The sequence below is a fragment of the Microtus ochrogaster genome, linkage group LG1, assembly GCF_000317375.1.
Source record: "Microtus ochrogaster isolate Prairie Vole_2 linkage group LG1, MicOch1.0, whole genome shotgun sequence".
Taxonomy (NCBI): domain Eukaryota; kingdom Metazoa; phylum Chordata; class Mammalia; order Rodentia; family Cricetidae; genus Microtus; species Microtus ochrogaster.
In genome coordinates this window covers 50,277,531-50,289,997 of record NC_022027.1, presented here as the reverse complement: position 1 = coordinate 50,289,997, position 12,467 = coordinate 50,277,531, and the positions used below count along the sequence as shown (strand labels likewise).

General features: G+C 46.6%; 2 protein-coding genes across 6 annotated transcripts in view; one reads left to right on the top strand and one right to left on the bottom strand.

Moving 5' to 3' along the window:
* The window catches only part of Enoph1 (enolase-phosphatase 1), a 27,365-nt gene extending 22,654 nt beyond the window's left edge, over nt 1-4,711 (bottom strand). Inside the window, exon 1 of the mRNA XM_005359549.3 lies at nt 4,006-4,711. Within this exon, the coding sequence (XP_005359606.2) occupies nt 4,006-4,632 (627 nt within the window). The 5' untranslated portion in view covers nt 4,633-4,711. The remainder of the gene's footprint in view (nt 1-4,005) is intronic.
* A 251-nt stretch (nt 4,712-4,962) lies between these two features.
* On the top strand, nt 4,963-10,777 carry Hnrnpdl (heterogeneous nuclear ribonucleoprotein D like). 5 transcript variants are annotated; one of them, XR_001229216.2, is made up of 9 exons: nt 4,963-5,551; nt 6,280-6,448; nt 6,537-6,698; nt 7,055-7,186; nt 7,297-7,411; nt 7,653-7,823; nt 8,107-8,198; nt 8,548-8,652; nt 9,323-10,777. XR_001229216.2 is itself a non-coding variant. In XM_005359547.3 (8 exons), exons 1-7 carry the CDS (start codon nt 5,106-5,108, stop codon nt 8,175-8,177), a joined length of 1,266 nt encoding a protein of 421 aa, XP_005359604.1. In that variant the 5' UTR covers nt 4,963-5,105; the 3' UTR covers nt 8,178-8,198; nt 8,548-10,777. The 5 variants fall into 5 exon arrangements, 4 of the variants coding, with proteins under 4 accessions (XP_005359604.1, XP_013206359.1, XP_005359605.1 ...); XM_005359547.3 differs by having other exon boundaries at nt 8,548-10,777; XM_005359545.3 differs by lacking the exon at nt 8,548-8,652 and having other exon boundaries at nt 4,964-5,551.
* The last annotated feature ends 1,690 nt before the right edge of the window (nt 10,778-12,467 follow it).

The following is a 12,467-nucleotide window of genomic DNA, read 5'->3' as shown; positions in this document are numbered from 1 at the left end:
GTGCCATTGTCCTTGGCTTCTCATCAGCCCTCATTGTTCGCCACATTCAGAGAGTCCAGTTTTATCCCACGCTTTTTCAGTCACAGTCCAGCTGGCCCTGGTGAGCTCCCAATAGATCAGCCCCACTGTCTCAGTGGGGGTAGAGAACTCACATTTATTCTATCCATCTATTTAGTAGATGAAGAAGCTGAGGTTCCAAGAGGGTTTACTGTTGTCCCAAAGTATATCCAGAACTCAATTACAAGCTACTCAAATCCAGTACCAAGGTAAGGTCATCCAGGCCCCAGGGGCAGCTGTCGTCAAGTGGCAGAGCTCACTAGCACCAACTCCCTGGATTCCAATCGAACATTAATAGCAAGGGGCTTGGAAGAGGGGGTGGATGTACCTCTGGAGACAAGAAAGCAAATCCAAGCACTTGTTCACCTTAGGGACAGCAACTCTGACTCCATCTGGAGCTTGCTGTGTTGATGAGACTGGCGGGCCAGCAGAGCCCTGGGGTCCACAGGAATTACAGGAATGCTCCAGATTTGGTGGGCTTTTGTTTGCTCGGTATTGTTTGGTTTTTTTAACTTTTTACATGTGTTCCAGGTCAGAACTCAGGTCCTCGGGTTCATGCGATCAATACTTTGCTAACTACACCATCTCCCCAGCTCTGAGAGATTTTGAACTGAAAACTGAGGGATTTTTGGTTAACCATAACCTCTTTTGTTCATAACCAACAAGTATCTAATTCTCAAGGTTCAAATTCCAGCCCTGAGCACTGCTTTGATAACCCTCGCCATCGCCATCTTTTCTAAGCCAAGCCTGGGCCAGCAGGATGGCTCAGCAGGTAAAGGTGCTGGCTCCCAAGCCTGACAACCATGTGGTGGAAAGAGATAACATACTCCCACAGGCCGTCCTCCGACCTTCAGACATACACCGTGGCACGTGTACACCATACACATACACAAAACAAATATAAAAAATTCAAGTGTCCAATCTTTTTAAAAGATTATAGATCATGTTCTATATCATAAAAGGTAATATTCTAAAAAATGAACCACTAAACTGTAATCTTGAATCACACGATCTACACGAGCCCCTTCCTGGAATTATACATTAGACGGAATACTTAATTTTTGTCTTTGGAGATAAAGTCTCGCTATGCACCCTAAGCTGCCCTAAAACTCACAATCCTCCTGCCTCAGACTCTCCACATGCTTGTTATCATATCAAAAAAACCCAAAAAACAAAAAGCAAACAAAGACCACTAAGGTTTCCCAAGGATAAGATGTCCGCAGCCCAGTTGACCGGGAGGAGAAACAAAGGACACCTACTTAAGCTCCCATGCAAACAATTCAAACAATTTGCCGTTCATCTTGTAGTTGGTGGCTGTGCTTTAAAAATGGCAGTGAGTGTCCATGTGCTGTTAGTGCTTCCCCAGCTCAAGGCAGCCATGAAGCACCGTGTGGAGAAAACACACATGGCTATACTGCAGTACTAATGAGTCTCCCTACACACACACACACACACACACACTAACTACGGCAAACGGAAACACATAAAACAAGGTTGTGCACCGATCGGCATGAAAACAGGACCATCATTTCATGAAAACAAGGACCAAACCTTGTGGGAGTTCCCTCTGAGGTAATGATTCAGTACTGATTAATACTATCACAACTGTTTTTACATGCAACGAGAGAAAAGGCATGAAACAGCAAGCATTTTATCAAATGAGAATTTTCCCCAAGCTCAGCAATGATAGCTGGTTTCCCAAGTAAGATAACCACAAAAACTGCTGACTGGTGCTAGTTTGTCTTCACAGGCTAAAAGAAGGCTCAAGGAAATGCTCATTACTTCACCACAGGGGGGAAAAAAAGACAAAGTGGTCTTTGCACATAAAACAAAAATAACTAATTAATTTAAAAATGTTAGGTGCAATACCAGAAATATTGAGTGGCTCTTTTTTAAAACAGAGAGTCTTATGTAGCCCAGACTAGCCTCAAATTTGCTCTGTAGCTAAGAATGACCTTGGAATTCTCCAGTGCCTACCTCCTTAGTAATGGGATCACAGACCTTCAACACCATACTTAGTGTGGTGGTTTGAAAGAAAATGGCCCCCAATTGGGAGTCGCACTACTAGGAGGTGTGGCCTTGTTGGAGTAGGTGTGTATGGTCTTGTTGGAGGAAGTAGGTCACTGTGGGATGGGCTTTGAGGTATCTTTGCTCAAGCTTCACTCAGTGTGACAGCCCACTTCCTTTGCCTACAAGATGCCGGATTCTCAACTATTCCTCCTGCATGCATCTGCCTGCATGCTGTCATGCTCCAAGCTCTGATGATAATGAACCGAACCTCTGAAACTGCAAGCAAGCCCCCTCAATTAAATGTTTTCCTTTATAAGAGTTGCCACAGTCATGGTGTCTCTTCACAGCAATAAAAAAAACCCTGAGACACCTAATGTCATGGCTGTTTTAACACCATGCTGGATAAGCTTCTACCAATGAGCCCGTCCAGTCAAGAGTAAGAGGTTTTAATCATGACAGTTTGGGTTCCAATCCAAGGCATTTAAATTACGCAACCTTTTGGAACCTTATTAAATTCGGATAGCGCGTATATCTTCATAATTTTGAAGACAAGTTTAAATCTCATATGTAAACAGCAGGAACAAGACCTACCTGACTAACAATGTTTCAACAAAACACCTTTAAACTCCCAGCTCCATGCTGAAAAGCTAGAGACGGATGTGACTGGGTCATTCTCTTCAGAGGGTTCCAAAGCTTAGTCCCTCGGACGTTCTAAGCATTTCTTACTCGGCGCTGGCTGCCCTCCTGAGGACTCATACAGCCTATAACCCCTATCCTGCCCCCCCCCCACACACACACACAAAGCAGCTAGTTCTATAACATGAGAATGGATGCACTTTTCAGCATTTACACAGCCTTGAAATTTCCCACTGCTCTCTTCTGTAATTAAAATCTGGGGGAAATGGCGGCCAAGTGGACTTTTTCTGGGCCTCCATTATGCGTCCAAAGCACCATAACTCTTCTGGGGAGTGGGGGTGGGGGAAGTAGACAGCTGCCAGGTTTGGTGACACTTGTCTATAATCTCAGCCCTGGAGGATGAGGCAGGATTGCCGGGAGTCTGAGGTCAACCTGGGTTATAAATTGAGGGAGTGACTCTGCCTTACAAAAATAAATAAAAATAAAAACAAAAACAAAGTAGCTGTTACATTTGGAAATCTAAAATTGTGTACAAATATTATGATCTACACTCAGAAAATCGGGTAATTGTAAAACGTGAACAACCAAAAGAGAACTTAAAACAGGCTGCACAATTTACTAGACGATAGAAATTTCCCTTATCCTATCTCAGCTATTCTACATGAACATCTGGAATTAATACGGGTGATTAAATTGAGTGCGTGGAAGAAAGCAAAGCGTGGTTTTCTAGGGACAATGAATGGAATTTAGGTCTAGTGTTCTGGAGGTCAAGAGAAGTAAGCGTGTACATAGCTCAGTCACTTATCAGCACAGGAGACGTGGTGTGGAAAGCAATGATCCCAAGGTACCAGAGCCACCGGAAAAACTTTCCCTTCTATCTTTTGCACTGGGAAGACCTAAACCTCAAGGACCACTAACCAAGGCCACTACCTCTCCAGGCTGCAACCCAGCACGTGGTGGACGCTCAGGCACCACGCGACGGGGTACACACCTATCTGCCAGGCCACGGATGCTGCCGTCATCCCAACTCCTCCCAGCTAACCTGCCTTCCCCCAAGTCTTTGCTGAGACCACCTCCACTTCTTCCTATCCTTCTTCTCTTCCTAGCCAAAAGCAAGGACAGGGAAGGCAGAAGATGGTGGCGCGAGGAAAAGCACCCCCGCAGCGTCGCTCTTCCCCATTCCAGAGACGCAAATCCACATCACGTCTCCTCGAGCCCGCAGGAAAAATCCGCAACACTTAAAATTTCTTTTTCAGACGCTTTTAGGCACAAATAACTCCGCCGCTCCCTTCCGCCCCTCACCTTCACGAAAGCAATCGGAGTTGTGGTACCTTCGATATCTAACAGGATAACTGTGACTTCGGCGGGCACCGAAACCACAACCATTTCCCTGCCGGATGCTACAACGGGCTCGGCCTCGCTGGTAAACGGGAGAGCGCCGCCTGCGCCCCGGGACGCCCAGGAACGGTCGGAGCGCGGGTAGCGACGAGCGACTAGAGGCGAGAACGCACACAGGCCGGCTCCGGGGACCCGCGATGGCAGAGCAAGCCGCCCTAGGTGCTGCACCCCAAAGAGCAGACGAGCAGCGCAGGCCCGGACCACGTGAGCAGGCTGAGGGGCGGTGCTCCGGTGTCCCCCCAGGGGGCGTGGAAAATAGGGCGGGCTCGCCGATTGGCCACCGGCGAGCCGCGAACGCAATCCGTCAAAATGGGCCTCGCGTGGGCGGGAACAAAGACGCGAACCCCCGAGCCCGGAGCGCGGGCGCGAGCCCTCCGCAGCCTGGTGGAGCCGGCGCGAGTGGCACGGCCGGGGCACGTGCAGACGGGAGCCCCTGGAGTGGCGCGCCGGGGACGTGAGTGTCCCCTTGCCTTGGCCCGCACCTGACCCCTTCCCCGCCCACCGCGTGCGCTTGGGCACCGCTTCAGTCATCCGAGCAGGCCCCGCCCTCCGCCGCGGCCACAGCCAGCCGGGGAGGCCGCTCGGACCCGGGCTGCGGCGACCCTGCAGCCGAGACCCCCCCCCCAGAAGCGACACCGCCCCACGGCGACGGCGGAACAGCCGCCACCACCCAGGGGGTCATCGCGGGTCCGGCGCGAGGACAGAACACGCGTGCGCCGGGCGGGAGGGCGGGCGCGCTGCAGCTTCGGGTGCACGCCGCCTTTTTCTCGGAGCAGCCAGGCGGTCCCAGCCGTCGCCGCGGCTCCGCACTGGGGGACTGAGAGCGCAGGACGGGAGTGGGCCGGACCGGACGCGCGACACAAAAGGCTCTGCAGGCAAGAGGGACTGTGGCCCTGCGACGGCGCGGCCCGGGATTTGCTGCGCATCGGGCTCGCTCGTCTGATCGCTCCTGTCCGCTCAGCCCGACCCCCAGCGCCACCTCGCTCCTCACCCGGAGCACCGCGATGGAGGTCCCGCCCCGGCTCTCCCATGTGCCGCCGCCATTGTTCCCCTCCGCTCCCGCGACTCTCGCCTCCCGCAGCCTCTCCCATTGGCGGCCGCGGGCGCCCCGGCAGCTCGCCCCGCTCCTCCCTTCGCTCGCTTCCAGCGCCTCCCGGCAGGGGGCGCGCCGGAGCCCGCGCCACGTCACCGCCCAGCAGCCCTCCCGATTGGCGGGCGGAGCGGCTATAAAGGGAGGGCGCAGGCGGCGGCCGGATCTCTTCCGCCGCCATTTTAAATCCGGCTCCATACAACGCTCCACCGCCGCCGCTGCCGCCGGGACCCGCACTGCGCGCCAGCAACCCCTCGCCGACGGCTCCGCCACCATGGAGGACACGAACGAGTACAGCAACATAGAGGAGTTCGCAGAGGGATCCAAGATCAACGCGAGCAAGAATCAGCAGGATGACGGGTACCGCACGCTCCGCTCTTCCCCTCCCCCAGGGCCCCGCGCGCGCCCTTCGTCCCTCTGGAGCTGCGCGCGCTGCCCCCACTATTTCCCCGAGTCGATTCTCCGCGTGCCCGCTGGACCCCAGTAGCTTCCCCACTAGTGGAAAGTAAGATGGGGTGACTCGAGAGGCCCGCCGCGGGTGGGGGAAGGGAGGAGGGGTTGGGGGGGAGGAGGGCGGTGCCGCCGGTGTCCCGAGTGCGCAGGCGCCGCGGGGGAGGGGCCGGGCTCGGTGCGCCGCACGCCGCAGCTGCCACCGCCTCTTCATTGTGTGTTGCTGCCGGGGCGGCTTTTCCTGGGGAGGTTTTGGCAACTTGGTCTGGGCGCCGGTAGCTGACTGATGTGTGGAGTTCTTTAGGTAGCAAGTTGAGTCTAGAGCTGTGGGTAAAAGCTCACTTTAGGTTGTGGGGGATTCGGTTCTAGAAGTTGTACTTTGTAACCCAATGTCATCGGAGCAGAACCCCTACGGGATTTCGTTGGCGCTTTGTGTTTGCACGGTAGAAAGCAACCTGTCTGCTGGTCCGAGCAAGTGATCTCAAGGTTTTTGTGGCCTATTAGCGTTTGTAATCAAAACAGATTGCTTGCACTTAGTGAATAAGTTACCCTGTACTTTTTTTTACTGTTTAATTACAGGGTTGAAGTAATCTCGAAGTTACTATTAAGTCTTTTTTTTTTAATAACTTTATTTCTAGTAAAATGTTTATTGGAGGCTTGAGCTGGGACACAAGCAAGAAAGATCTGACTGAGTATTTGTCTCGATTTGGGGAAGTTGTAGACTGCACAATTAAAACAGATCCAGTCACTGGAAGATCGAGAGGATTTGGATTTGTGCTTTTCAAAGATGCTGCTAGTGTGGATAAGGTAGGGATGTGGTCTGCACTGTGTTTTTAGTGTCTCCTTTAAATTGCTCCGGGCTTCTAAGCTCCTGTCAAATTAACTTGTCTTCCAGGTTTTGGAACTGAAAGAACACAAACTGGATGGCAAATTGATAGACCCCAAAAGGGCCAAAGCTTTAAAGGGAAAAGAACCCCCTAAAAAAGTTTTTGTGGGTGGATTGAGTCCAGATACTTCAGAAGAACAAATCAAAGAATATTTTGGAGCCTTTGGAGAGGTGGGCTGTTTGTTTGCATGCATCTGGTGTGTTTTTGAAATACTTGTGCTTGGTCAATTTTGTGTAGTTGTCATTAATATTTCACAGGATAGGACTGAATGCTCTAGTTACTGCATCTTAACAGCGGCTGCTTTTTGTGCTATAGTAGGAGCCTGGTGTAGCCAAAGCTCAAAGGCTTAAAGTGATGTGTAGCCAACCTGTGGCCACTCTGGGGTAGAAGATGCTTTAAAAGAATGTAGCGACTTTTTAGAAAGTGATGCTCAGTAGGATGGTCTTGTGATGTTCGTGAGAAGCCTGTAGTACCTATTCGTTTCCCTTAACTGCTGGTTTTGTTTTGAATGTGCACCTGATTTCAGATAGAAAATATCGAGCTTCCCATGGATACAAAAACAAATGAAAGAAGAGGATTCTGTTTTATCACGTATACAGATGAAGAGCCAGTAAAGAAATTGTTAGAAAGCAGATACCATCAAATAGGTTCTGGGAAGGTAAATGGATTGAATTACATTAAGTGTACATGTGAAAAGCCTGTTTGAAAAGAAAAGTGGTTTTTGTGTTCAGAGCTTAGAACATAAGCAAAAATTCTGTTTGTTTTTAGTGCGAAATCAAAGTTGCACAACCCAAAGAGGTGTACAGGCAGCAACAGCAACAACAAAAAGGTGGACGAGGCGGGGCGGCTGGTGGAAGAGGTGGTGCCAGGGGGCGTGGAAGAGGTGAGACTTAATTTGGGGGACACTGATTTTTAAGCTGAGGCAGTTAACTGCTAGGTGCAATTGGCCCATAAGAAAAGGCAGCTAGATTGAATCTTTTATGATGATCCCACATGGTAAAGGCTGTTTTGTGGGGGGGGGGGTGTTGTTTTAAAGTACAGTGTAGGGGACAGAATGCATCATGTTGTGTTAGCATTGAGAGGGTCCAAAGTGGTTTCCTAACCATCATTGTGCATTGTTTCAGGTCAGGGCCAAAACTGGAACCAAGGATTTAATAACTATTATGATCAAGGATATGGAAATTATAATAGTGCCTATGGTGGTGATCAAAACTATAGTGGCTATGGCGGATATGATTATACTGGGTATAACTATGGGAACTATGGATATGGACAGGGATATGCAGACTACAGCGGTAAGAATACTTAACTTAATTTTATAAACCAGTGGCATTAAATTCAGTTTTGAAGTACTTTCCCATTCTGAAGTTGTTTGTGTGTATGAGTTTCCTATTGATGATTGAAGTTGTTACACTGTGTAGTCATAGGAAAGTAACAGACAGTGATGGCTATTTAAAGTGCAATTATAACTCTATTGGCTGTTAAGGTGGCTTGATATTTTTAATGTTCAGCATGCATAGTTTAAGGGGCGGTTTTATAGGAAACTTTCTTAGTAAAACATGTATCATTTCAAACTAGGTCAACAGAGCACTTACGGCAAGGCATCCCGAGGGGGTGGCAATCACCAGAACAATTACCAGCCCTACTGAGGAGGACCTGGGAGAAAGCAGGTGTGTGAGCTTACAAGGAAACATTGGCAATGTCTGATTTCATTTAAAGATCAATAGACAAATGGAAAAGAGTAAACGATATATGTAGTCTTTACTAAATTGTAAATTTGTAATTGCTTTATGAGCCTGTTTTGCCTAAAGTGTCTATAGATCTTTAACTTTAAAGTCTTACCTCACCTTTTTTAGAATTACAGAAAAACTTAAGAGTTTTTCTGTTTGCTTTGTGTACCAGGAGGTTTAAACTTTTTTTAGAACTATTAACAGGTAAAGTACTGAAATGGGTACAACTTAAGGAAAACAAGAATGTTGTCTTCTGACTCTGACATTATACCTTGTTTGTACCCGCCAGCGGGAACTTCATTGCAGGCCGTGTGTCACCCTGACCACGTCTATCTCTGGGGGTCGCACGTTGCGGGCAGAGCGCAAGGCATACACCAGAAAAGGCTGTCCTGTGGTATGGTCTCTTCCAACTTCATGTACCAGCGTAAAGATTAAAAGTGGAAACTTCAGACTTTGCTTCTTTTTAATCTTTTTGGAGATTAAGTGTCTAAACTTAACTTAAATGGTTTTTTGCAGGAGTTAAAGTACATAAATGCCTTTTTACAGCTTAATCATTTTGGTCTTCTGTTTAGTGTTGTATTTCAATTGTGGAGCCTCATTTTAAGTGTCCATTCTTTAAGATTTAATGCTTGCTTTTTCTTTTTATAGCTAATAGTGAAATCTACAAACCAAAACAAGAACTTTTAAATCTGGGATATAAGTTAAAGATCATATGCACAAAGCAATTCATTGTCATGTTAATACTCTAAACCTGCCTGAAATTTGTATTGGATGATAACATTCTACTTGGCTAGCTAGAGCTATGCCTCTAGTTGGCCTTCATCTGCTAGGCCTATAACTGTGGAAAGATTACATTCCTGTGTTCTAAAGTGAATCCACCTAATGTCATTTGGGAACTCCACAGTGAGTTTTTCAAACACCCAAACTACACGTTGTCAATAAACATGCATGTGATCTTTAATTGTTGAAGAAAAGAATAAAGTGAGGACTTAATTCATGAAAGTGGACCTTTGCAAACTTGGGAGAGTTGCACACAGCTAATGGTTGTTTTGTTTTTGTTTTAGGAGGTGTAAAGAAACCATCTTACAGGACGACATTGAAGATTGCTTGATCTTGTGTTGACCTGAGATGATTATTTTGTAAAAGACTTTCTAGTGTACATGACACGATTGTGTCCAACTGTATATAGCTGCCGATTAGTTATTGTTTTTACTTTGTCCTTTGCTATCTGTGTTATGACTCAATGTGGATTTGTGTTTACACAAATTTTTGTTTGTATTCATGTTAAACCTCAAATAAATGCTTCCTTATGTGATTGTTTTTCTGCGTCAGGTACTACATAGTTCTGTGGAAATGTAAATTTATAAAGAAGCAATAATTAAGGCACAGCTTGTTTTATAGGGGGATATTGGCCCACAGGAAGAGATTGGTCCTAGTTAGTGTCCCCTTGTTCCTGGTTTCTGTAGAGGTGTTCTGTGATTATAGTCTAAGGCTTCATTTCTCTGTTAAATGAGATTCCATACCTTTGGATGTTTTCCCCGGGGTATCTGGAGACTGACACTACAGTCTATGTGATTGACGCCGTCTAGTGGGAGCTGTGCTTTCAGACTGTTTCTAAGGGAAGCACCTTGCTGGGCTAGGACTGCCTCGCTGGCACAGTGCTGTTTTGAGCTGAGCATCCATACAGCCCTGGTTTCTCTCACCATAAAAGCCTGTTAGCACAAAGCTTGTTAAATGGCTATCTTTGCTTTGTTCTTATCTGACAAATCGTGTATGATAATAGTTGGCTCTGGCTTTAAGAGTTAATGGCTTTTTTGCTAGAAAAAGCTTTAGCTGATCACCATAGTTCTTGGGATTTTAGTACTATAGATAAATAAATGCAAGGGAAGGATGCTGTCACACTGGTAGTAGGGGCCTCGTCAGATGTATGGGATTGTCCTGAGGTTTGGATGCAGTGGAAAGCTAACACTGGTGCATCCATCCCACCATAGTGCATAAGTAGATTTAAGCAGTTCTGTGTTGAGGCAGAGGAAAGGGGCAGTGGAAAAGATGAGTCATGGTCTATTTTCTGGGGCATTACAAACTTAAGGTTTTAAGGTAATACAAGCTTTGAGTTTTTCATTGAATGCTTGGACTTAAAAGGGGTTTCCATGGTTCCACAGACGCTTCTAGTTTTGGGATTTGTTCAAGTTTAGAGTACTTGGTCTTAGAAGACCAGTGTAAGCTTTTTATACTGATGACCTTTTTTAAAATGCCTACAACAACTTTGTTCTGATATTTGTACTTGCTAGGCTATCAAGTTAAAATGCACTGGCCTTGTTTTATTATGGCCAAGTACCAGTGTTGGGCTATTAAAAAGAATCATTGCAACCAAGACAATATAAGGGAGAGCACATTATGTTAATAGGTACAGTGCCAGAATAAGAAATACCTGTGAGTTCAAACTTACAATTAGGTGACAAGTTGACATTGAGATTGTCATTTTTCCCTGATCAAAATAAAGTCTTTTTAAAATAAAATTTTAGTTAAGTCTTTATGTATGGCTTGAAGAAAACAAAGATCTTTGAGATGGTTTATTAAGACTCTTAGGAGTAAGAATGTGTTTGGTCATTAATGTTCTCCCCCATCCTAACCAAACTGTTGAGCTCAGAAAGCAGAGGGCAGGCTGGTAAAATGGCCTTGCCCCCACAGGCACCAGTTCCGACAACCTGGAGCACATTGGAAAAAACTGACTCCAAAATTGCCCCCTCGGTGCAGCAAGGGAGGAAACAACAGTGGCAGCCTTCCCAACAAGGTGTGTGTGTGCACATGGATCCCTTGTGGTATTGAGCAATCTTTAGAAATGTTAATTGTGAAGAAAAATTCCTCTCAAACTTGGCCTAATATCACCTATACTCTGAACTTTTTTTCCCCAATGTTTTGAGTTGGTGTCTCTATGGTTTTGGAGCCTGTCCTTAAACTTGCTCTGAAGACCAGCCTAGTTTATTCATATTTTTCTAGGAATATATTTTCAAACACAGAAAAGGCCACATAGAGGTTACATTGTTATAAAAGTTAACGGGCTGGAGAGACTGCTCAGCTGTTGGGAGGACTGACTCTTCTAGAGGTCCTGAGTTCAAGTCCCAGCAACCATAAGGCAGATCAGTACCATATGTATAATGAGATCTGAACCTTCTGGCACGCAGGCATAGAGTACTCACAAAAATACATAAGAAAAAATGTAGTGGTGGTGCACACTTTTAATCCCAACATGCTCAGAAGGCAGAGGTGGTTGGATCTCTGAGTTCGAGGCCAGTCTGATCTACAGAGGAAGTTCTAGGGCAATGTCCAAAGACTGTTACAGAGAAACCCTGTCTTAGAGGGAAAAAAAAGTATATATACAAGATTGAGGTTTATCAAAGGCAAAAGTCTTGAGTCATGGGAGCAGTGACTGACTCAATTGTTAAGAACAAGTGCTGCTCTTGGAAAGGACCTGAGTTCAGCACCCACATCAGTTTACACTTGCCTGTAACTCTGCCTCCAGGAGTTTCAGTGGCTCTTGGGTACACATGCATGTAGTAAAAGGAGCGGCGGGCAGTGTCCCCACCACCCGGCTAGTTTATACCCAAAATAACCACACGGAAATTGTATTTATTAGATTACTGCCTGGTCCATTAGTTCTAGCCTCTTCTTGGCTAACTCACGTCTTGGTTCAACCCATTTCTAATAATCTGTATGTCACCCGGGAGTTGTAACTTACTGGGAAAGATTCAGCATGTCTGACCTGGCAGTTTCATGGCGGGCGGCTCTCTGCCTCTGTCTCCTTTCTCCAGCATTCTGTCTACTCTGCCTATCTAAGCTACTGTCCTATGAAAAGGCCAAGGCAGTCTCTATTTAACCAATGAAAGCAACACATAGAAGACCCTCCTACACCACATGCACAAGTGCATGCGAACACATGTTAGTGTGGCTTAGAGAGGAGACCACCCTGCCAAAGGTCCTCACCCTTCATTAACTCCATGGTTTTCAAGTCAGGGCAGTTAGCTGATTTATAAACCAGCCCTATCAAACTCCTGTTTAACTATTAGGCATATCTTGGCCTGGGTTTTCAGATGAAGTATTTGTGAACTGCTTGGGCATTGGAACTGGTCAGTGTTCTTTAATACCTTTGGCTGTGAGGGAAGTAAATTGGCTACAGTGGATACTTCTCTGATGGAAGCCAGGATAGAA

Bases quoted from the DNA above. Each gene is read 5' to 3' on its own strand.
- Hnrnpdl (XM_005359547.3), top strand. From the start codon at position 5,106: ATGGAGGTCCCGCCCCGGCTCTCCCATGTGCCGCCGCCATTGTTCCCC. The intron at 6,449-6,536 runs GTAGGGATGTGG...CTTGTCTTCCAG, and splicing joins ATGCTGCTAGTGTGGATAAG to GTTTTGGAACTGAAAGAACA. The intron at 6,699-7,054 runs GTGGGCTGTTTG...ACCTGATTTCAG, and splicing joins ATTTTGGAGCCTTTGGAGAG to ATAGAAAATATCGAGCTTCC.